Source organism: Furipterus horrens, unplaced genomic scaffold (genome assembly GCF_987537825.1).
Source record: "Furipterus horrens unplaced genomic scaffold, mFurHor1.1.pri manual_scaffold_2, whole genome shotgun sequence".
Lineage (NCBI taxonomy): Eukaryota > Metazoa > Chordata > Mammalia > Chiroptera > Furipteridae > Furipterus > Furipterus horrens.
In genome coordinates, this window is record NW_028327172.1 from 163666310 (window position 1) to 163692739 (window position 26430).

The 26430-nt window shown below is 36.5% G+C and overlaps 1 protein-coding gene across 1 annotated transcript; it reads right to left on the bottom strand.

Moving 5' to 3' along the window:
- Positions 1–755: 755 nt before the first annotated feature.
- Positions 756–16635, bottom strand: LOC150019863 (putative ankyrin repeat domain-containing protein 26-like protein). Its single transcript, XM_090267376.1, has 5 exons — positions 16472–16635; positions 11356–11453; positions 7500–7573; positions 3347–3380; positions 756–909 (listed from the first exon to the last, which is right to left on the bottom strand). Exons 1-5 carry the CDS (start codon positions 16577–16579, stop codon positions 756–758), a joined length of 468 nt encoding a protein of 155 aa, XP_090123502.1. The 5' UTR covers positions 16580–16635.
- Between the last annotated feature and the right edge of the window lie 9795 nt (positions 16636–26430).

Consider the following 26430-nt stretch of genomic DNA (forward strand, 5'->3'; position numbering starts at 1 on the left):
GGATATCACTTCGTGATTTATATGAATCTCTTACCACCATGCTGTACACCTGAAACTAATACAATATTGAACGTTAATTTTAACTGAAATAAAAAGTTTAAAAAGCAACAACAAATTTTCTGAAATTTGATATTTTACTATTTGGTTATTAAGAATTTCTGCTTCTAGAGCTGGTTATTATTTTAAGCAAAACATGTATTCTTTAATTAAATAAATAATTTAAAAGACTCTCAATGGAATGATTTAAAACACAATGGAATGATTTAAAGCTGCAATACAGCTTTTGAGAAAGACAACTTAAATTTCTAAAATTACACATTTTGTAATATTATTTCAGTTCAAATAAATATTATTTCTAACCAAGTTAGAAATAAACAAAATAAAACTCTCTCCTAACAATATGATACCAAAATAAAAGCAGTCCAAGGAGAAAAAAAACTATATATTATATAATATATAGTTTTGGAACTGAGAGACACCAAGATTTCTTGATTATTACAGTAAGTAATGGGATCCACTAAAGAATCATTTAGGCATGTGTATTATAAAAATCATGCTGGTATGATTTAGAAGTCATATTAAAAATCCTTATCTCTGATCAAATTTCCTACCTCCTCTTTTGTGGTAAACTTTCCTCCAATATAATTTTTCTACCACTATATATTTCGCAGCCCCCCCACCTTCAATATTTAAAGTTAAAAAATATGCAACATATCATACTTCCACCAAAATGGTTTGCTTTGACTAATTTTTCGTTATAAACATAAAACAACGATAGCTAGACCACTACTAAATTTTAAGAGCAGGAACATTAATTTCATGAAGGAGCACCTTACTTTGGTATCAGAACGGAAGTCTTCATCCTCTGATATAGGCCATGAATCCTCAATGCCAGGGTTTCTGGAATGCCTTTAGAGTAAAAATAGCCAACAAAAATTTTCATTTCTTTAAAAAACCAACCAAAAACCTGAGTGAAAAGTCAGCTATCTGTGTATTAAATGAAGATTCTTGATATAATTAAAATTTGGCCTGTTTTAGAAAAGCTGTCAGTTCTCTATTTCTGTCTTCACCTCTCCCAATCTATGAACTAGTCAATGGAGACATGCTCTAAGTTCCCACAAAGGGTGACAGCCAATATACTGGCAAAGCCTGAAGTTAATTTTTCACCAGAAGTCCTGAAGCCTGAATTAAAAATCCAATAAATGGCTGACATAACTTTTGACTCCTGAACTGGAAAAGATCTGATGACCTGAATCAAGGTGGAAAGACAGACTGTTTCTTCTCCATTGTCTGTCCTTGGTTCAAGGACTAAACTATGTCCGTCAAAGGACTAATCTAGGTTCTTTAGGAAGGAACTTACTAAGGTGACAACATTTCTTCATTTTACCCTAGAATACTACAGGGAGTTTCTTGAAATGTTTAAAAGTTAAATGTCCAAATGTCAAAGAACAAATGTGTATGACATTAGCCTTCCCACTCCCAGATTACCCTTCTGCAGCGTCCAAAACCATCTCCAAGCTTTAAATCTTCAGCCTACAGAGGCACACACGTTTGAAACAAGAATGGGTTCAAATAACCAAGAGTAAGAGCTCTCGACTTCCCTGCTCCTGGAAAACAAGCTAAATGGATTCTGCCATCCATATCTAACATAGGCGTGTTATCAACTACACACCTCCATTACTGATTTAACAGCCAGTCCTACCCATTTCCTACCCCATTCCTACATGGGAAGGCTATCAGCTAATTGGGAAAAGGGGCAGAGGTGAGGAGACACCTGCCTTGGGCCACAGATCTATATAGTTCAGCAATCTCCAGCCCCCTACGACTCGAGGGGATCAAAGCCCCACTCTGTAAGTAGGGGTTCAGATAGATGATACCATAGTCCTGTTTGCAATAAGGAGAATCTTTCTAAATTATTCTAATACTTTTCAATAGAAACCTTGAATTTTGCTAGTTTTCCAAATTAAGCAAACAAACAAAAGAACAGGAACATCTTCAGGACTCTCTTGAACCCTTTATTTTAATCTGCCTTTCTAGAAAACTCCCAACATCCTGTGGCCTTCCTTCTTGTAACTTGTCTTTAATTTGTCATAAACCCCTCTACTCTGATCTCTTTCCCCTATCTGATCTCTCCCATCTCTTTTCTAAAACCCTTATTCCTATCCCAACCCAGTGTTTTTCCTCCTGATTTCCCTGCTAATTCTATTCTGTCTTCTTTCACTGCATTCACTAAACCCAATCCTACTAGGCTTAGAAATCTGAATTTACATCTCACTTCCACCACTTACCACATCCAAGTAAGTCACTCTAATTTCTTTGAGTTTCAAATTCTCCATGTGAGCAACCAGTTGGCCAGAATGTTAAACACAGGTTGAAGTACTAGTGGGTGTTCTGATTATTTAATTGCTAAGATTCCTTAAAGTCCTACAATTCTATGTGCTCTTCATTCTATCTATAGAAAAATGGAGAACACGTAACAGGCTAAAGTGGAAAAAACTAACACAATGAGAGAAACTCCAAAAAAGGCAGAGAAGAAAGTTAAAAATCTAAAACGTCATGAAAGAAAAAAGGACTCTATGAAAAAGAAAAAAACTACAACTAGGCCAAGTTACTGGCCTGAAGAGAAAACCAGACTGGGAAGTCAGTGAGTAGAGAAATCATTGAGAAATATCTTTTAAATAGATGCTGAATTTAATTAACATAACATGGTTTATACACAGATATTTTTCACTTACAAAAAATAATTCATATCAAGAAGAACAGATACTATTATACTTAAAAACACTTGCCTGATTAGGTTTTCCTTAGGTCAAATCTATGGTTCTGTGGCCATAGCTAACCATGATGTGCCCTAAAGTCTTTGTTGTGAAAAACAAGGTACTAGTTACCACTGCAATTGTCGACTATATTAAGACAAATGCTTGGGTTTCTTAGGAAAACTCTAAATCACAGTTAACACACAACTAGATCTGACATTCTGAGGTGATCTGATTTGTATCTGTATCTTGATGCCAGGGCCACACAGAAACTTGGCAGTGTATGTTGAAGGACAACAGAAGGGATCTGGGAGCCAGGCAGAATGACACTCCAACCATGGGTCAGCCACTTGTTAACTATGGAATCATGGGTCAACTCATCAACCTCCCTGAACCACAGCTGCCTAATTAATGAAAAGTAGGCTATTAGGGCATAGCTACTTTGCAAAGGTATTGCGGTGACTATATAACACATGTTAATTCCATAGTATAGTGTCCAGCCCAGGGCAGAACGCTCAAGAAATGTTAAGTTTCTTTTCTCTGCATTCCCTTAGTTAACATATAGTTTTTAAAAATCCATAAAATCCTACCTCTTCAAAGGGTCTTCTTCAGACTTCTCACTCACTGTTAAAAAAAAGTAAAATACATTTTAAATCAGCAGTGGAAAAATCCAGAACTTTAAAAGTACCAGACTGATGCTTTGTTAGAAAGTAGTCCTTTGGGACCTAAGATTATACTACAATGAATATGAATGATACTATTAGTAGGCAATTAATACATTAAAAATATTTACTTCTCCTCCTTTATATATATCAAATGCGGGAGAAAAAAAAGAAGGAGATCATAATCTGATATCTACAAGTGAACTGCTATTTACAATGATCATAATTCTAACTAAATCCTATCAAACTGACAGAAAATAGTATCATTAGTAGAATCAGTATCATAAACTAACAATGTCAAACTTGAAATGAATAATTTTTCCAGACTCCTACCCTTAGTTAGAAGAGAGTATGCTTATTTTGCTGTAATACAATACAATTTCTCAGCTCTGTCCACTCTATCACAAGGGAGCCTGGCTACAGGCAGTACACTTTGCACATGGCAAAACATAGGAAACAGACACTTTCTGGCCCTATTTCCCATCGCAGGATAAGTATGACAGACTTTGTGGTTCCAGTTTTATCAAGTATAGCTCCTTGAGACAGTCTCCTTACATGGCTAGAATCTATCTGGACCCACCTCAGAGAGAAGGATGGTCCAAATAGTTAGCGCTGTGCAGTAGTGCGTGATGTAATTTTTCTCAACCCTCCCCAGTATGTGACAAATGCCTATAGAAATCATGCTTTCTCAGCTTGTAAGGCATATATCATCAGATCCTATACTGATGAACAACAACAGCAGCAACAACCCATAAAGGACAAAAAAACATCTTGGATAACTACATTTAATTACCTTGGAAATTTTAATTTTTTAAACATTCAAAAAAATACCTACTGTATGATTCCAACTATATGACATTCAGTAAAAAGATCTGTGGTTTCCAGGAGTTAGGGGGGAGGGTGGGATAAATAAGCAGAGCATGAAGGATTTTTAGGGCAGTCAAACAATTCTATAGGATACTATAATAGTGGCTACATGTCATCAGACATTGTCAAAGCCCATAGAATGTACAACGCAAAGAGTGAAACTTAATGTAAACTATGAACTTTGGGTGATAATGATAAGTCATTATTTGGGCTGATGTGTTATACCTGTCCTTGAATTTGTTTGTGTTGATACTTGTTTTCGAAATTCCAGTAGATCTACATCCACGTGAATAAAGACATAAAAGGAATAAAGGAAACAATGATGTCAGAAAATATGTGAAACCAGTAACAATCCTATTATAATCAGAATAAGAAATAAAGACTTCTAATGACTGACAATACATTCTATAGTATGAAACTTCCTATAAAGAAAATAAAAACACCACTGTTAATTTTCTCCAACTAAGCAGTGCTTAACTTTTTATAATAACTGTGCATCAATCACTTGTGATAGCTATAGTTATCATATGTAGTATGGTTACCGGACCCTGGTTCTTCTCACCTATGCAGTAAAGAATTATAGATCAGCGAGCCTGGAAGTGTGCATGCAAAGTTTATCAGTGAATGGGAAAGCCAAAGCAAGGGTGGCAAAAACAAGGGTGGCCAAAGGCGGGTGACTAGCACCCATGTGACCAGAGCCCAGGTGGCCAGGTGGGATGAGGGTGAGGGAATTACAGATTGATTGATGGGTAAAGATGGTGCCAGCTTCCCCCAGGGAGATGTGACTACCCAAATGTAGGTATGAGTGGGAGTCTGTTAGTCCCAAACCTTATGTCACTGCAGACTTTATTTGTTCGTTTTGCATACGTGACAGAAGGCAGGCAGTTAACTGAATTCTTGTATGGATGGGCTTTTTCTCTGGACACCGTAGACCCCTCCCCTCCCCACTTCCAGGCCTTGGGATGACTACCTGTCTCAAGGCTTTTCTTTTCCCAGCTAGTGGAGATGATACGCACAGACTTTCAAGGGCTCCCCCTGCACTATCATAGTTTACTTGTGTAGTCTGGAATGCCTGGCAGCCTTATCGGACCAGGCTCACGACTACTGGTCAACGGGTGAGACATGTCTCCCTCTGCTTCTTGCCTTCTCTATTAAGTTCTTTGTTAGACTGCGATGGTGAGAGTCCTGCCTTTACTTCCCCCCTGCTACTCATTCTATTTGCTCCCAATTTTTTCTTAATTTCTTATTATGCTAAAAATATAGCTCACTATTAAAGGCATTTGTTGACAGGACAAGGCAAAAAGTCAAAAATAATTGTCTACAAAATGTACATAAGTTATCCATGGATATTCCATCTCAACACGTATGGAAAAAGAAAACTGGTCTTCTCTGTTGACCTGCTGCTCTTCCCTGTTCATCTGATAAAGTCCTAGTCTGCATGTCCAATTAAAATACTAGTGCACAACCTGCAAACCTATGAATCATCTTAGATTTCTCTCTCCCTGCTAACTTTTTAAATTCAGTCATCATTAAATCATATTATCTAGACCTCTTCTGTCTCTGCTTTACTTTGCCACTGCTTCTGCCCTAGTCAATCATGGGTTCTTAAGAGATGGCTTTCAAAGGGAAAAAAACACTACCAACTATTACTGCTATTTCTTAAATGAATAAGATTTTTTAAGGAAAATAAATAAAAAACATGCAGGCCTAGAAACAGAGCACATTTTAAGTGGAATAAATGAAGCTTCCTGGCTTTTTTATTTCAACATGGATAGGTGAAAATTTCATAAAGAACTGATGGTAGCTGAAAAAACATTCTACCCACTTTTTAAAAACCCTAATTCCCCATTATGCACTTAAAGTGTATGGGACATATTATGCATTAATAGAAAAGAATAAATAATGATAATTATAAATTCCTAGTGGGCTCTGGTACCTAGTAAGCACTGAATAAAGTATAGTAAGTAATACAAATGACAATAACAACATCCTCTTGAAGGGCAGGGACTGTGTTTTTAAAATATTTGTATTTTGCAACATCAGAGTAATACTTAGCACCTAAGGCACTTGAGAGTTAAATGGCACACCATTAAGCAGACAAATGAATAAATGAACTTTGAAAATTTCTTTGAAAAGTACGTTTAAAAAAACCACAGAAATAAACCAAGGACAGCTCTATCACATTATGAATGCCTTAAATATCAAAACTCTATTTCATCTTTGTGTTTCTTATAACTCGCAAAACAACCTACGCAAGTCCTTTGATAAAGGTCTACTAAGTCAAAGGCGTCCTCATACAGCTCAGGCTGCGCGATGCACTAGGTGTCACATCCAGCTAGCACACCAGCGATTTTTGTTACTGTGAAGCATTTTTATACTTTTATTAAAAATGTGTTGACTTTGGGCTATTGAATATTTATTTTGATTATCTTTTGACCAATGGCAACAGAGTATCTTGTTCTAAAGAAATTACAGTATCATGACAATTATCCAACAAACAGAAGGAAACATCTTGTTCTAATTGAGTCAAAATATCTCATTCTGTTTTGACCTATGAGAAAGGAAGTTGATAACAGTGAGACCCTGTTCGTATAACAACATATAGAATAACTTACGCTTCTCAACAAGGCATTGCTTTTCTGACTTATCTATCGGTAGATATCTTTAAAAAACAATCTCATTGGGAATGCTGCACACTGGCTAAGTTTTGTAGTTCTTACCGCTTGCCATTTGTTTATGGCACTAGGAAGGTATTGTTGAGTTCCCAGTTTTAGTTACTTTTCTTAGTGAGACAAATCAGGACATAATAACAAGTATTTACTTACTAAATATAATCCATTTGTTGTAAAAACTAAACAAAAGAACCATTTTTATAACAAGTATAATTTGTTATCATGTGATTATAGAGGAAACATACAACATCCTAACTTTAAAATCTTTTTTCGTTTTTACATAAGGATATAATATGAAATTTTAGGGGTCATGACTAAAGAAATGAACTTCTTTTCAGACAATACTGTCCCAGATTTTGAATTACCTACAATAAACTGCTTAAGCAGTACTGAATACTATTCTATTAAGAAAGAAATTATGAAAGAAAAACTGTACGTGAGATTTACACATTTTTTTTCACCGCTCTTTCTTATCAAAACTTCTTTACTCTTACTTATCAATGGCAGGACTGCCAAAAGTAATTCACTACTAGATGTCTTACCAAGACTTTTGCTACTTTCGAAACCCGTTTTAGATCTCCTTTCTTCCGTATTTTCACAACTTAGTTGATGATTGCTGTGCATAAAATTGGTGATAAATAATATTACTACCTTAATACTGATATCAAAAATATTTTTCAAATATATTAAATTCTTAAGAGTATTTCAGATAATATCTTGAGCTAATATCAAGACTTCATACCATACATTTCAAATTTGTAAATTCTACAAACTTTTTATTAAGGAAAATAAAAACATGAAACAGTCATGACTTGATGGCAATACACTTCTGTAAATCAATTAGAGTTAGCTTGACATAATGGCAAGTGTCTTAAACTCAGAAGTCCTAGGTCTGTAACCAATAGCTATTTGTTCTAAGACAGTACTTCTCTTTGGCTCGAAATCCTCCTCTGCAATATAAGAATCTTACTGCCTTATTCTACAAGGTTGTTAGGATGATTGACTAAATGAGATAATACACCAAGAAGAGATGCTTAGGGAAACAGCATAGTAAAAGAAAAATCTGTTCATGAACTTTGTTGAACCTACTATGAAATCGCAAATCAACCCCAAAGTGGGTTTTTCATAGTTTCTAACATTTAACTGTTGCAGTTTCCAGAAAATAGAATTAAGTTAGTTATTAGCTGCTCCTTCTTTGTGGCTTGTAATTCAGGGCATCTCAGCAATTATATAACTTGCAATGAAATTTATTTAGAAATATATTACTTCATTAAGTCAGATAACATAATATTCCACTCTTATTGTAGCTAATCATACAAATGGCAGAAAATTAATAGAAGTCAGGACCCGGCCTGGACTACTAGCATCCTTCTCCACCTGCTCAGACTCTGAACCAGCAGATCTTTATGAGAACGATGCTTAATCTCCCTGTTTATTCCCAATAGACTTGGAAGATAAAATCCTACTTGTCAATCATGGATACTGATGAGTCAGGGATAGGGCTTTAGCAATTCTAATACCCAATAACCTACTTTGACTTAAGAGCTTTCTGTTTACTGACTTCCACATGAGGCATAATTAAAATATTTTGATATGTGAGGTAAATTCAAGCAGTTGGGAGAATTTCATTGTTACGGAAAACAGATCACTTGAGGGGTCAACCTTAACTATAGAATCTCAGGCAAGTTGATGCCTATTATTCTAGGAAAGGTGATATGGGACCTTCCTTGACTTAAACAAAGATGCTCTACAGGACAGAAAGTGGCCTTGGGCTAGAAATCTGATAATGAAAAAGAAAGGAAAGTCTGATCTTTTCCTGCAACATTATTTGAACCTCTCTGACAGCTTAGAATGCTTCCAACAAATACCTGCTAACAGAAAAAAGCAAATAAGATGCTCAAAGGATAACTAGTGCACAAAGGTCTGGACTAAGTTGTGAGCTCTCCATAGGTTTTCAAATGTGTGTGGAAGACTGTGGGTGTCTAAAGCTAGGAGGCTCAGCTGCCAGAACAAGGTACGAGTAATTAGAATAAGGGCTGAGCATACAAGCATATGTATGTGAACTAAAAAAAAAAAGCTGTAACTTTCAAGTCCAAGTGTGGATCAACATGAAGACTTGGGAATCTGGATCAGCAAGGGTAACCTAGGAGCATAGATCTATCATGACTGTAGGACCAGTTTCAATAGCAAGTCTGCAGCAATAGAATCAATGGAAACAACCAAATGATTAGTGTCTTTGTTTTACTTCTCCATCTGACCTGTAAAAGATAACTGGCTCCCTTGGACTTACGGAACCCTTTAGGTTGTTGAAAAATTCAAAGATGAGATTATAGGAGTTCGCCCCCAGAAAATACAGAATCTTTGGCTATACCTAAGATTTCAAGGTCCCAAATAACTAGTTAGAAAAATCAGAGATGTGACATTATTTTTACCCCATGCATAGGGTTCTACATAGAATGAAATGGGTAATATTAGGATCCAAAACAATAAAGATCTTAAAAGTTCTGAGCTAAAGAATCTGGCCCATTGCTGCTTCTCACTAGTCTAGTCTTTTGCTTGGTTTCTGGCTGCTGGCACAGACTAATTCAGTGCCATTCCCAGACTGCCTGAACCAAACTATGAAATCTTACCTTTTACATAAGAAGTAATGGTTAAATTATTTTAAACCTACGTTTAGCGATACCTAGCATTTTAGTGTAAACACTTACAAATGAAGACCACTAACAAAAGCATATTCTTCTGTAGTCCATCCATAGTTATCTTGAAAAAAGAAATCAGTGCCGTGCTGAAGAAAAAGCCTGACTCTATTTGTGGACTCATCATTTACTGCAAGCATGAGGGCTGTTCTATTATAACAAAGGGGTAAACTTCACCCTCGGGAACTTCAATTAAGTCATTTAAACATCTAATTTGATATATGTTATCAAGTCAATACCCTGTTTATCTGTGTAGAATTGATCATTCACATGCTTACGCGTTTATCTTTGTAAATTACTTCCAAGGCTAAAATTAAGGGACAAAAAGAAAGCCTCTTGTCCCACTTGGATATTACACAGTAGAATTTGCTAATTTAAAATCCTCAAACGGATAAGAAACTATGCTGAGGTCACTAATCTGAAGTAGGTGAAGATTTAAAAGAATTTCCTGTTTCATCCTTAGTCTGTTATATTGTACTTCAAAGTCAGCTAGAAGTCAGGTAAGTAAGAGCTTTTTGGCAGACTTAAAACAATAATATCAATAATAATTATGATGTTAATAGTCATAGTGTTATTTTTTTGTATGTTTTATTGATTATGCTGTTACAGCTGTCCGAATTTCTTTTCCCTTTGCTCCCCTTTACCTAGCAACCGCCCTCCCTCCATCAGTCCCCCTGACTTAATCCATGTCCTTGGGTTGGGCATAAAGCCCTTCTCAACATCCTCCCGTACTATTCTGCATCCTCCCACTACGCTTCTTAATTTCTGCACCATTTCCCTCCCTCTCCCCTCTTTCCCCTCTCACCTGACTTCCCTCGACATGCTCCCCACACCTAGTCATAGTGTTACTGATGCTGACAAGCATGAGGTAGGCACGAAGTTAAATGCTAGATAATCTTACACACAACCAGCCTTGAAGGATACATTAGGATTCTCTTTTTCATATCAGGAACATATCTGGGGATGATAAGTAATGTTGACAAGGTCACGCAGCTGGCAAGAAGGAAAGCTAGCCATTAAACCCAGTCTCAAGTGACCTGAAAGCTTATCTCTTTCCTTTATCACCCGCCTATGACTCATCTTCATTAAAGGAAAAGTTTATTCAATTAAAGTTATCTTCCTTCCTTCTACCATACCAATTAGAAATAAAAACATCAAAATATACTAGAAATGAAAAAGGATGAGTACATAGTATCTAGCAGCAGTAATTCATAGCCACTTAGGGATAATCTAATAACACCAGTATTCATCAGAGAGAGAAATGTAAAGCAGGGTCATCCAAAAGACAAAATCAACTCCTACTTAATTTTAATATACATCTTTTAAGGAAAACTATATGCAAAGTAAAAGTAAAAAAAAAAACTATTAAGGGAGACTAAATCCAATATTGTATCATAATATTAAACTAACAGAATCCATATAATATAAAACTAATAAAACCAAGAGGAAACCCCTCTAGCTGAGATCATATAACCAAAAAATCAGATTGCAAATGACATCACTCAATATTATAAATGAATATGAAACCATGTTATACTCTCCTTCCAGTTGCCTAGCCAGAATAATTGTTTTTCTACCTAGTTGATTATGTTTGGTATTTTTCACTATATAATTATAAATTAATCTTCTTATTATTAATTTAATCTTTCTGACTTGAGTGATTGTTCCACTCAAAAACAATAAAGAAAATGAACAACTGTACCTTTCCAACTGATGGACTTTTGCATCTCTGTTTTCTAAAAATTCCACCATTTTCTCTTTGTGTTCACGCTTAGCAAGTGAAAGTGGTGTGAGGCCCTCCTGTAAAGCAGCAAAAACAATTTATAATTTATGAAATAACATATATCCAACCAAATTTTAAAACTTATAAAAGATCCTCTGAACTTAAACACATAATACAGAAAGTAAATAAAAGTAGTTCCTTCCACCCTGACCAGTGTGACTCAGTTGATTTGATTCCCGGACAGAGAACATGCCTATGTTGCGGTGGTCCCTGGTCAGGGCAGTATGAGAGGTAACAGACTGATGTTTCTCACAGAGATGTTTCTCTCCCTCTCTCTCTCTCTCTAAAAACAAATACATAAAGTATTTTAAAAAGAAAAAAAAGCAGCCCCTTCCTTTTCACCCCTGTGCTGTCACCGGCTGCTGCTTCTCTTTAAAATGCCCACCTCTCCCTCTTCAGTAGATTAACTGCAACATCACTCTCCAGAACTCACTTCAAACACGTACAGTACTGGTTCCAAGAGTCTGTGTACCTATCACAGTATCTATCTATCGTGGGATACTGGCGTTATTTCATTGCTCCCCATCTAAAACAAGAGCTTCATGAGGGCTGAAGCTATTTTTTGATCTCTGTATTTCCAAACTATAAAAAGTAAAAAGTATAAAGTATAAAGTAAATGCTTTCAATACTTTTACTGAATTAATAACCTAAATAATTAACTCTAGTGTTTCTTAAATTGTATTTCAAAGAATATGTACCCTACTTTGCCAGAATTGTAGCACTATGTCCCAGCAGAAAAAGGATCCAGAAGGATCACCCGTGTTTAAAAAATATGACAAAACTGTGCATTGTATGCTCAGTACTAAAAAAGTATTTAACTTTGCTTAATCCCAATTTGTCAATAGTTTTCTGTGGCAAACATTAACATTTGTAAATTACGGAGTTGCATGGATACAGTTTTGAGAGCTTTGCAACAGAGGTGAAGGTTTTCTCCAGGTTATACACAGTTGCTTGAATCTCTTCTACTAAAGCTATCAGGATCCCAGATGTCAACGTCAGTCACTCCTGCTTCAAAACGGTTTCTAAAAAAATGGACTCTAAATTAAGAGACAGGCCAAACAGTGTGAGCAACTCACAATAAACTGGTTATCACAAGACCTTATTGCCTCTAACCAAGGACACCGGAGAGCAAATGGTATACCTCTCCTCCCTAACCAGAGAATACATAGCCAAAATCACCCTGGTCTGGAAAATAGAGAACAGAGACCCAATTAATGCTAATTGTGCCAGCTAAACCCAAGCACAGATGAAGTCAGGAGTACAAATAACAAAAACCTCATTAGAAGCCAGTCAGACCTAAGGTAACAGTAAAATACTATAGCCGACCAAGGAATAATCCCAAACCCCTCTATATGCTCATTTTGACGCCATCAGCATATTAAAAATGCACCCAGAAAGCTGTTGAATAGTCTACTGAAACCCTCCCCTAAGATTCATTCCAGCATGGGAAAAAAAAAAAAGAGAAAAAGCCCTCAGGACAAAGACTCACTGCGGGCTTGCACTGGAGCACACCCATGCCCCGTCCAGGCCATGAATTTTTTACTTCTTTCTAAACTCTAAGGGTGTCCATGAGACGTACAGCCAGGGGAGCAGCGGGCAGCAGCAGCTAACCCTCAGCTAACCCGAGCTTATCCCCTGACCCTCTCTCCAAGGCTCTCTTTTTCTTTGACTCTCCAGTGAGCTAACAGCTGCCCCACCTGGGCTCACTTCCTCCCTACAATGTTTCCAGGGAACCAAAGCAGAGCACTACCTAGGCTCTCTCCTGTTGCCACTTCTACCCTAAGCCCTTCCTTTGTTTCACGGTCCCCAGCTATAATAAATGTACTCTCAAAATCACTTAGACTGCTGTTGCAAAATCCTTCCTACATGAACTCAAGAACCACACACTACAAGCTGGCCTGATGCAGACCAGCTCTAGGCTGGTCCCTGTGCAGTAACAAGAATATGATTATTTATAGGACCTATAAAGGAAAAGTTTTTTAAAACAATAACATAAATTCTAACTTGAAAAATTCAATCCCATTCTTAAAAGATCACTATAAATATATATATTATAAATGAATGCAGATGGTCTTGAAAATATTGATGTCTTTAATAAAATATAATACAGGAATTGTAAACTCAAGTGCTTATAGAGGTAAAGTAGGTAACTCAAGTAAGAAAATAATCTAGGTAGGGATGGCAGCAAACTAGAGAACACATGTCTCATATGAAAGGGTCAGATTCTCCACAACATAGCAAACAGCAGTATGGGCTTATGGGGTGCCATATTTGATTCGTTAAGAGAAGCTTGAAATCCAGATTTCCACATGAGTCTCCTAAATTTAAATGTTGACTCAATTTATGGAAGCAAAATAAACATTCAGGGCCCACATTTAGGCTAGAGCCCACTTGTGTTTTTATTTGCTATGTTTTTAAATGGTTGTGTATAAAACAAATATTTATATTTAAACCCATTTCTTTCATTAGCATCATATGTCTTACCAATATTTTGGGCCATGTATGTAATAAAAATAATTATTTAGACTAATAATACCCACTACAAAAATTTGCCAATACTTATTAAAACTATAATCAGTTCGTATTTAATTCTCTGAAATTGTTAATCAAATAGATAATTAGTTGATAGAACTGCTGAAACTAAATTACTGGAACAATCCTCATCGTCATTGTTATTAAAATTCATGGTTTTTGATGTTTTAATGTTTAAAGCTGCCATCCTGATTATGCCAGGGTTCTATGAATTTAACACATACTGAAACAGTTCATCACACTATTTCAACTAAAAAGAAGCCTCAAGACTTAATATTATTGCAGGAAAATCCTGCTTGTGGTAAACATTTGCTGATCTAAGGATCTGAACAAGAACAAATGATGCAAAATTCTTAAAGGGTCCGATTCTACTAATTAACAGATGACCCATAAGCAAATATCTAAAGACTGGATGGTTGAAAGGAAAAAGGTGTTCTTTAAGTCAGTAGATATTGCCAATAATGGTCCCAGTAACTTCTTAAGCGAAGAGGTGGCAACAGTTGAAAGTCAGGCCAATATTGCTGGAAAGGAGAGAGTTTAAGGAAGTTTCGCCTATCAAATTCCAAGTCTTTTAGAGATTGCTTAAGTTTGTGCGATCTGTGAATTTACACATTACACTTACCCATTCAGTAGTTCTTAACCAAGTGTTATATCAGAATCTCAAGGAAATATTTCTAAATACACATGTCCAGGATTATTAGATTTACTCAGGCAAAATCTTTAAGGAAGAGCCTAGAATTGAAAACTTTTTAAAGTCCATCAGGTGACTGTGGTTCACCAGCACACTTCAAGTTGAGAACTAGTAAAGTACACAGTCACTTTAGTCTCGTCTCTCACCTGCCTGGCCAAACCCCTCTGTCACTTGAGGACTGGGCCAACTAAAAGTGTAAGAGATATAAATAACTTATCAAAACGGCATTTAATTTCCTGGGTAGGGGTCAAAAGGGACTATTAAACTCAAAATGCAACTCGATTTCATTATTTATAAACTCCTTACTTCCCATCAAGACCTTCTAGATTTGAGAACAGACTTCAGACTCTTATCTAAGTGACTGTTTCTGCCAGAATAGGATAATAGCTCAGTTAATCACCTGTCCTTTCCTCTTGGGCCCCACTTAATGATCACTGTTCAATGCCAGTCTGGTGGCCTCAGAGCCTCCTAATATTGATCTTGAGGCAAGTTTATAACTCACTGATGCACCCTCCCAAACTAAAAATCACTGTCCCTGAAAAATGAAGAGCGCTTTATCCAAACACATAAACTGCAAGGAGAGGAAAAACAAAAAATAAATCCCAAAAAACCCAAAAAAACCCTTTTCTGGTTATTTCCTCTCAATCAACATATTTCCAAATTGGCCTCGGTATTTTTAATTGCTCTTTCTCTTTCGTTTTCCTTTTTCCCTCTTAGGCTTTGGCCAATGATAAATCACTTTTATATAAATCACTTCTTTATCATATAAAAACTTGTCAATAGCAGCAAGATTTCTATTTAGTATAAAATGTTTTGTTTTGTTTGAGTTTTAAGATAATGCCTATTTCCATGGGATATTTTGCTTTCCTGTGTTGTTTGACATTAATTAGGGAAAAACTTGGCTGAAAAATTTTTTTTAGAAGTTTTACCTCTAATAAATTGTTTTCATAAATAGATATCAGCAGGGCATAAAAGAGAGCTATATCCTCTACTGCTTCTTCAAAAGTATCATTATGTAAAGTGAAATCTTATACAATTAAGTTATTTCAAGATATTTTCATTCAGAGAATGCTTCAGCTTCCAAATATGTAAAATCAACCCCACCTGTGTCCGCCGAGGCTGTTCCTGTCAGGGTTGCAGTGGTGAGAGGTAATGTGTGTCCAGGAGTAAAACTGGGTGGACTGCTTTGCCATCACGTGCGCCCTGTGTACAGCTACAACCCCACTGAGGAGCCACCCGAGGCTGAGCAGGAGGTCCACTCTCACGTGGAAAATCCCAAGGAGGTGTGTGGCTGGCGGAGTGGCTATGAGCACAAGTGGATGCCTTTGGTAATGTCAAGACATGGCCTGACTCTCTTGCCACAGCCTTCCAAACTCTGGTGTTCTGGAATGTTCAGGGCCTGTGGACTTCTGCTTCCCTTCTCACTTGCACTCACCCAGCTCCCCCTGCTGGGTACTAGGTCTCTTCCACCCACCCATCCCCAGCAGCCCCCGTTTCCTAAGCCCCTGCCTGCACAGGAGCCAGCCCCACCTTCACTTCACTCCCCGCAGGCCTTCAGTCCTGGGTGGGCTCTCAGCCTATCACCCAGTCCCAGGCACTAACAGAAACTTTTTCCTTCTGGGCTGAAGGGTAGCTGGAGACAGTGCTTTGCCTTTTCCCTGGACACTACATTCTCCAGCCCTCCCTGACCTGGCTTGGAGTTGTTCCCATGGTGACAGGGCCTGATATATTATATTCAGAATATGCATGTGAGAAAAAAAAATAAAACCATGTATTTCAAATATTTTGTAAATAAAGTCGGTTGATCTATACCTTGTTTCTTGCTTCAATGTCTGCATTATGTGCAAGCAGCTCTGCTACTATCTCTGTATTGTCACCCAGGGCAGCATAGTGGAGCGCAGTGTTGCCTTCGATGTCCATTATATTTGGGTCAGCACCACGTTCTAACAGAATAGTCGCACATTCCTCCGCCTGGCATCGTACGGCCTGTCAGTAGTATGCCGAGAAATAGATCATAAATGCTAGGAGTTCAAAGTAAACAGTTCAACAATAACTTACAGCTAAATGAGATAAATTCATTTTTATTCTAAGTAATTAAATCAAACCCATCTCATGCTGACATAGTTGGCTACTCCATACCGTAATCAGAGCTGTCCTTTCATCAATGTCACCGAAGTTCATCTCGCATTTTCTGTCTATTAGGAGAGTGACCACTTGCGCATGGTCATTGGCACAGGCCAAATGTAGAGCAGTTCTGTGCAAGTGAGAGACATTTTTAGGAACCTAGAATGCACTATCTCAAAACATACAATTATTCATGCAATTGCAAACATTAAAAGTTATCCCCCCCCCAAAAGAAATGTAAACAGGGATGTACAACAACAAAATGACTTAATAATCCTTCATTACAATGATAAATATCTACATTTAGAACTTAATAGTTTAAAAATTATAATATGAAGATAATAATAAAGTTGTATACACTCATTGAGTTCACAATATCTACCAGGCTCTATGTTAAATGATTAATTAAGCATTTATTATTATATGTAAACTATTAATAAATTTTTAAAAAAGTTATCCCTATGCCTTCAAAACAAATATTTAGTTTTTTCCTGAAGACAGTACAATATGTATTAGTTTTTGTTACTCACCACATTAATGAAGGAGCAGCTTAATGGAATAGAGAGACCATGACCTGGGAATTCAGCTCAGCTTGGGTCTGATCCAATTTTAACCCTGTCACTTATTAGCTATCACTTAGCCTTTCTGTGCCTCAATTTCCTCATCAACAAAATGGGGTTAAAAATAGTAGTTATCTCATAGAACACTGTTTGCTTAAATGAAAAGTTATGCAGTGTTTACTACAGTACCTAGCACAAAAAAAATCTCAGTAATTGTTAGATTCTTATTATTACTATTACTATAACTTTACAAAGATATTCAACTAAGAAAATGGTAATATGATACCTACTTTGCAGATGTGTTTTAAGAATGAGAAGATATACTGTATTTCAGTGATTCTAAGATGTTATTTTCTCACACTTTAACATCTCATACTTTGATATTGGAATGCAATTTATAATTCAGAATGTCTTACAACTATAACTGGCAGCATTAAAAAAAATTCCTTCATAAAATATTAGGCATCATACCATCCATGGTGCCCTATATTAAGTGAAGTAATGATAAACATAACAGATCTTTTGCAGTTCTAGTCATATGGTTGGTATGTAAATCAGTTTTAGTTCATAAAAGCATTATGGGGAAAGACAAAACAAGAGAACAATTTTTTTAAAAGTTTAAGAAACTTTAAGCCAAAGGGAACTATGGATTCAAGTGAATAGGATGGCTCATTTTATTTAATATTTAGACTTACAGACTGTATGGAAATTAGATATTTCCAATGATCATTATTAGTATTTAATAATATTACACATTTCAAAAGGGGAGGTAAAGGTTATCTTTTACAATTTCCTACCTTCAGAAATACTTTTGTTTGAAAGGAGGGAGAAAAAGCTTTAGCTGTAGTCCTAATACTTCAATTTTAAATTTCTTACTTTGCTAATACTGAGCAACACGAAGTTTTTAAAGGAAAAGAGTCTGAGGATAGACTGAAAGGGCCCTGAGTAGAAGACACATGCTACAAAGGTATTCAGGTTATATTTCATGAATAAGTAAATTGAAAGAATGGGTAAATATAGTTTGAGAGTTCAATATTCTTAAAGAAAATGTTTATAAAGTAAAGCAATCCTTCTGCAATATAATAATCTCTTATACTTGCTAGCTTTGATTTTTTATTTTCATAAGAACACAACTAAAATGATTATAATCATTTACATATTACGCATAATAAAACTATATAAAATAAAAACCATATGCATATAATTAAATATATGCATAAACTCTACAGGCACAGATAAAAAGATTTCCTTTACTTTTTTTTTAATTAATCAATTTATTTGTTTGTTTATTTATTTATTTTATTTTTAGAGAGAGGGGAAAGGAGAAAGAGGGGGAGAGAAACATCACTGTGTGGTTGCCTCTTACTCGCGCTCTCAACTGGGGGCCTGACATGCAACCAACCTTGTCATGTGCCCTGACTGGGAATCGAACCAGCGACACTTGGCTCGCAGGCCGACGCTCAATCCATTGAGCCTCAGCAGCCAGGGCTTCCTTTACTTTTGAAGATGCTAAAAGTTATCAAAATATATGACTCCTCAAAAAACATTAAAAAAATATAAAGTGAGAAATTATTTTTATCCGTTCAAGATTCATAGTCCTGCTCTTCACCAAGATTATTTCATTCAGAATAAAATTTTACTAAAATTTCTATACATGTTCATTGTAGAAATCAGAATTTTTAAAAAGGAAGAGAAATTTTCCCTTATAATTCAAATGCTCAGAAATAAATTTGATCACATTTTGCACATTTTTTGGTTAACATAAGGGCATAGTCTGTGTGTATATATAATCAAACTGATTTTTGTCTCCCTTTCTGATCTACCAAAGTACATCTTTTCATGTCAACATACGTCTATTATCTAGTCCACCTTTAATGGTCACATATTATTCCATCCTACAGATGCACTGCAATTTTTAAACAAAATCCATTTATATGAGTTTTTAATACACTGTTACTTTAAGCAGTGCTGAGAAAAACAAATTGCATTTAATTTATCTAATTATTTTATGGAAATATTTTAGTATAAATAGGATAGATAAAAAACAATATATATTTAAATGTGGTACTTATAAACAAATTGCCTATTTGAAAAGTCAGAAGTGACTTAAACTTTAAGTAGCAATATAAGGACTATTGCTGGTCACCTTCACAAACTTTGTGGATGGAAAACGGTATTTCACTACTTTTCAACATAAATTCCTTTTGTTTTTTTCCCCTATGTCCATTGGTCACTTGTAGATATGCTAAAAGTACTTTGTCCAATTTCAAATTAGAGTTCTCTTACTTGTTGATTTCAAACTCTCCTATGTAAAATAAAGATATATGTTTTCTCTGATATGCATGTTGTAAATATTTTGCAAGTACATTTTCTTTTATTTTATTAATATTAATTTCTGAGTTTTAATTTTTTTATATTGCTCAATCAACCACCAGAAGTCTTGCAAAATTTTGAAGTCTTTGTCAACTTGAAAAAATATATAAATATGTTCTGTCTTCTTCTGATAATTTTTGCATTTTGTATATTTGAAAATTTTAGTCTACATCCCATCTGGAACTTATTTTTTGAGATTAAAATTTAGCTAGTTTTCTCCAAATATTTAAGTTATTTCTCCATTTATGAATGATTCATCTTTTTATGTAAACATAAAATGTTAACAGTACCAAGTTCTAAAGACTTAAATCTATTTGGATGTTTGGGCATTTCTATTCTGTTCCAATCCCTTCTTTGTCTTTTCATCTATTGGTAAGTAAATAATTTGTGGAAATTGATAGCACATGTTGATGTCTAGAAAGGCAAATCTTCACTACTGTATACAGTAATTTTCTTAATTTCATCACAACAACAGACAGCATGTGTAACTCAAAATTTTTATTTAATTTATGTAAAATTGGTAATGATCGGAAGAGCACACATTCAAAAAAAACGATTCTCCCTATTTAAGACCACAGCCATCTTCCAATTTCAAAACTCCCTTCTGAGGTCCTTCAACAAAGAACATATATACACCACTGTACACTGATATAAAACGGATATTGGATTTTATCCGAAGAATTTTTGGCCCAGAAGTTGACCTATTGTGGAAATTATTTCTCTTACTATGCACTTTTCTATAGTATACAGCATTACGGTATAAAAATGTGAACATCAAATAAAAAACGCTGCATATACTTCAAGTGTTCTGTGAGAGGAATTATGAATGGGTCTTTTAAGTTTGGGTTTTTGCTGCTCCTAAAGTCGGCCTGAGTGCAAGACCCCACCTAAGGTCTCCACCACCGAGGTGCTACGGAGCCGCGGGAGGGAAGACAGCCCAGCGCCCTCGGTGACAGGAGGGCTGAGCTCCACCTGGCTGAGCCCCAGCAGGTGAGCGCTTCTCCCAGGTCCACACCACCTCCTCCCGGTCCACCCCTGGCTGTGGGCCTCGCGGTCCCTATTACCTGTGCATATTGTCTCTGTCATTCACGCCACTGATCCGGAACAACAGAATCTGCTTCACTTTTGTTACGCTGCCCACAATGGCAGCTTTGTGGATCTTTCCCATATCTTTGTCCCGGTGGTGCCTACGTTGGGAATGCCTTCCTCCCACGCAGCTCCCCGGGGTGTCCGACTGGACAATGGGCGACACGCCCTTCCTACTCCGGAAACCAAACATCTTCTTCATCTTGGATAACCTAAGGGCTTTAGAACAGCCTCATTTTCCCCTCCGCTTTTCACCATCTGGTGAGCCACATTACCGCTCCAGACGAGCCAACGTCTTCACGGAACAACACCCCGGCAGGGTAGTAGGGCTCAGAACCTTTCAGCTCAGAATAATCGTAACCAAGCAACTACCCCACCCCCGGCCCCCGCAAACACAACTGCGCGTGCGCGCCTCAGGGATTACATCACAGACAGTGAGCACGGAAGCCTGCAGTCAGAGATACCCAGAGCGCATGTGCCAGGTCCAGACGTTTTAAAATCTCAGCTTTGCTTGTGGGTAGTGTGGGTTCCGTCTCAATGTCAGCGGAAGTTTGGCAGTGTTTTGAGACAGCTACAAAACTTAGCTTCACCCCAGTGGAAAAGCTGTCTTTGCCTACGTCTGGGGCTAGAGTGGTGTGGAAATCTGGGGTGCTGAAGGCCTCCTCCCCCAGGAAACTCCCCTAAAAGAAATCTATATGTCTTCTTGCCCCTCAGCTCATTCCTCTTCCACATCCCTCTGGGCCCCAGCCAATCCCCATGGAATTAGGTAGATGCAACAACAGCAAGAACTTTTAAAAAATTAGCTACTCACATGTGGCAAACCACATTTTCTCACCTAATTTAAAGTACCACTTTATTTTGCATTAAATATTCCGTTTCGTTTTTGTTTTTTTCTTCTTTCTGTTTCTGGATTTTCTGTTCCATTCCACTGAATGATATACTTCTTGCAAAAGTACTCCAGTATTTGAACTTCTTTATAAGATGTATTTTAATATACATTAGAGATCCAAAGTTTCCCCTCTTTATTCAGTATTCTCCCGGCAATGTTTACGTCGAATTTTTTTTTTTAATTTATGTTTTGGTTATTCAATTACAGTTGTCCCATTTTTTCCCCTTTTGCTCCCCCCTCCCAGCCCATCCCTTCTCCCACAATTATATCCCTCCCCGTTGTCCATGTCCATGAGTCATTCATATACGTTCCTTGACTAGACCCTTCCCTTACTTATCCCCCTTCTCTCCCTCCCCTCTCCCCGCTCCGTCGAAATTTTTTGAGATGAATCTTAGTGAGATTTTTATTTTAGGTTGAAAATTAATTTAAGCTGAAAATCTGTTGAATCAGTGTATCCAGATAGATATTATGTCTCTTAATTTATTTCTTATTTTATCTCCCTAATCAGTTCTTGGCAGCCTTTTTCTTATGTAAATCCTTCAGTATTCCTTGGGGTGACCTGTAAGACCAGTAAAGACTCTCTGTAGTGACATCTGAAGAGAAGAATATGACATTTTTTGAAACAGCCTGTAATGAGGTTCGAAGACATTACCAGGCTACGGAGAGGTAGGAACCACACACCAAGACTCCAGGTCAGTTTTAGAGATTTGGTTGACACTAGTGTTTTGGTACAGACCAAAGATACTTAAGGAGTATATGTTAGACCAACTTTGAGCTTCTGTGTTACTTTGTCAAATGCAACAGGAATTTAGGATTGCCTGTTCCCAGACTTCTGTGGAAACTAGTTTCAGATCCACAGCAGATGACCTGTAGAAGGTTGCTACTTAGAACTCTCATGCCTATTTAACACTCAGATAATGCCCTGGTTGAGCTCTCCTGCACTCTCACTTAATAGTTATGCTAACGGAATTAATAATGGGTAGAGTGATATTTGTTTTGTCATGAAAAACAACTCGGAGGTGGATGCCTTAACAAATGCCATAGCTAAGGTTTTCCAATTCTAACTCAAACGCTATTATTAAAGTCTTCTTCATGTTAATGTTACTACAAAACAGTCAAACACTTTTCCACAACTGGTTAATTTGTTCTTTGCGATGTCTTCCCATGCATTCTGCTGTATCTATTAAGGAAACCTGAAGTGATGGTTATTTTAAAACAATATAAAAATAGAGTCTGTTTTGTTCTTTCTGAAAATCTTTTAGCAACCAGTTTCTCCAGTTGTTCTATGTTTTTTGTTTGTTTTTTCCCTTTTTTCCTCCATTTTCTCCTACCTCTGCTTCTTTTCATTACCTGGCAAAGTTATATAGATGTAACTAATGTCTCAGGTTGAAGAACTGGTCTTTAACATTCCTCAAAACTGAACGGTAGAAAAATTTGAGGAGATAGCCTGAAATCATTTCTATGGAACAGAAAGTAGGAAACATGAAAGATACAGCACATTTTAGTGAAACATATTCACTCAGATATAGTTCTCTGTTAGACTGACACACAATCCTTCCTTGCATTTCTGTATTTTCTAAAAAAGAAATCAGATTTTCCTCTATAAGAAAAACACTTCAGTCATTTAAAGGATATCTCCTTTATAGTTATTCTCACTGTGATATTTTCAGAGATGAAAGAGTCATTCAATATTCATTATCTACATAGCATAGTAAGCCCTCTAAAGTGAGTTGATCCATCTATTCCTTGCTCTGCCTGATGGTGGGAGAATTAGGATAATTAATCTACTGAATACCTATTCTTTAACTCACTGAAATAGTGTTAGCTGATGACCTAGAAAACACTCTTTTTAGTCCTAGAGATACAAAAGTATTCACAATTTCTTCCTAGAACGCACCATCAGGTGGGAGAATGCAGACCTAGAAACAATAAGTTAGAGAACAGTTTATTACAGAAGTACCAATCAAATGCTGTAGGGAAACAGAGAAAGCAGTTGGACATAGAGCTTAAATAGAAAAAGGCGGGAGAGAAAGACTAAGAAGTCACCAATGTACAGATGGTAGAAAAATATGGAGAGAAACTAAAAGGACTAAGGATACAATTGTAGAGTTTATTAATATGAAAGGAAAAGTAAAGAATAAAAACCCACAATATAATTCCTAAATTTTAACATCATCATAGAATTGTTATAACAGAATAAAGGAGGAAATGAGAGCTATAACAAACTAAAGTATTCATCAGAAAGGGTTTCTTTTGTCTTCATTAACTGAGCAGTATTACAAACAGATAATTCTACCAGAACCCTGGATTAGCTCTTTCAGTCTTAACAGTATTAACTTTGATAATTATGTAAAAATACCACCACTAAATTTCACTGAAAAAAATGTTATGGGCATATTTATTTTTATTTTTTATTTTATCATTTTAAATCATTTTTATTTTTCAATTACAGTTGACACATATTATATTTGTTTCAGGTGTACATCTCATTGATTAGACATTACATGAATCTCTTGCCCATCTTGTGACAGAATAGTTAAAAGCTAGGGGAATTCCTGGGTAAATGGAATGGGGAAACTGAGATAAGAAAATTAAGGCTAAACAGCTTAAGGAACTCACAGCAAGCTGGTGAATCATAAGACCTTATCTCCCCTAACTAAGGACTTGAGCGCAAATGATTTCTACCTCTCCTCCCTAACCAGAAAATACATAGCTGAAATCACTTTGGTTTGGCAAATAGAGAACAGAGACCCAGTTAATGCTGTTTTGCCAGCTAAACCCAAGCACAGATAAAGTCAGGAGCATAAATAACAAAAACCTCATTAAAAGCCAGACAGACCCAAGATAAAAGTAAAACAGTATAGCAGATCAAAGAATAATCCCAACCCTCTCTATACATTCATTTTGACTCCATCAGCATATTAAAAATGTACCTGGAAAGCTGATGAAGAGTCTACTCAAACCCTCTCCTAGGATTCTTGCTAGCAAAAAGAAGAGAGAAAGAGAGAAAGAGAGAAAGAAAGAGAAAAAGAGAGAAGGAAAGAAAGGAAGGAAGGAAGGAAGGAAGGAAGGAAGGAAGGAAGGAAGGAAGGAAGGAAGGAGAAAGAAAGAAAGAAAGAAAGAAAGAAAGAAAGAAAGAAAGAAAGAAAGAAAGAAAGTAAGAAGGAAGGAAAGAAAAAAAAGAAAAGAAAGAAAAGAACAAAGAAAGAAAGAAAGAAAGAAGAAAAAGAAAGAAAGAAAGAAAAGAAAGAAGAAAAAAAAAGAAAGAAAGAAAGAGAAAGAAAGAAGAGAGAGAGCCCTCAGGACAAAGACTCACTGTGGGCTTGCTCTGGAGTACACCCATGCCCTTCCCAGGCATGAAATTTTTCCTCCTAAACTCTAAGGGTTCCCAAGGGACTTGCAGCCAAGGGAGCAGCTGGCAGTGGCGCTCACCCTGGGCTTACCCCCTGATCCTATTTCCAAGGGTCTCTTTTTCTGACTTCAGAGTGAGCTAAAAGCAGCACTCCCATCCCAGGGCTAACTTCTGAAACTGTGACCTTCACTTCCCAGTGAGCCAACAGCAGCCCCACCTTGGCTCACTGCGTCCGTCCGTATATGTTTCTAGAAAGTTAAAACAGAGCACTGCCTAGGCTCTCTCCTGTTACTCTTTCTATCCTAAGTCCTTCCGTTGTTTCACTCTCCCCAGCTTTAATAAACATATTCTCAAAATCAACAGGGCTTGCGTTGTAAAATCTTTCCCACATGAAGAATCCACACACTCTATGCCTGCATGAGGCAGACCTGCTCCAGGTCAATCCCTTTTTGTTAACAATCTGACACCATACATAGTTATTAGAATACTATTTACTATATCCCCTACGTCGTACTTTACATCCCCATGACTATTCTGTAACAACCAATTGTACTTCATAATTCCTTGACCTTTCTTAGTCATCCCCCTAACCCCCCTCCTATCTGTCAATCATGAAAATGTTCTCTGTATCTATGAGTCTGTTTCTGTTCTGCTTGCTTGCTTATTTTGTTTTTTGGATTGAATTGTGTGTGTGTGTTTGTATACATATGTGTATACATATATATGTATATATATGTATACATATATATATCCATTTTATTGTTCATATTTTTGGTCTTTTTATTCTTCTTAAAGAAGGCCTTTTGACATTTCATATAATACTGGTTTCTTGGTGGTGAGCTCCTTTAGCTTTTTCTCAACTGAGAAGCTCTTTATTTGTCCTTTTCTAAATGATAGCTTTGCTGGATAAAGTTGTCTTGATTGTAGGTCCTTGCTTTTCATCACTTGAATACTTCTTGCCAGTCTCTTCTTGCCTGTAAAGTTTCTTTTGAGAAATCAGCTGATAGTCTTATGGGAGTACCATTGTAGGTAATAACTGCTTTTCTCTTGCTGTTTTAAAATTCTCTCCTTGCCTTTAACTTTTGGGAATTTAATTATAATGTGTCTTGGTGTGGTCCTCTTTGGGTTCATTTGTTTGGAACTCTCTGTTCTTCCTGGACTTGTATGTCCATTTCCTTCACCAAGTTAGGGGGATTTTCTGTTGTTTTTTTCTAAGTAAATTTTCAATTTCTTGCTCTCTCTCATCTCCTTTCAGCATCTCTATTACCCAAATGTTTGTACACTTGAAATTGTCCCATAGGTTTCTTACATTATTCTCTCTCTCTCTCTCTCTCTCTTTCTCTTTTTTTGGATTCTTTTTCTTCTGTTGTTTTGGTTCAGTGTTTTT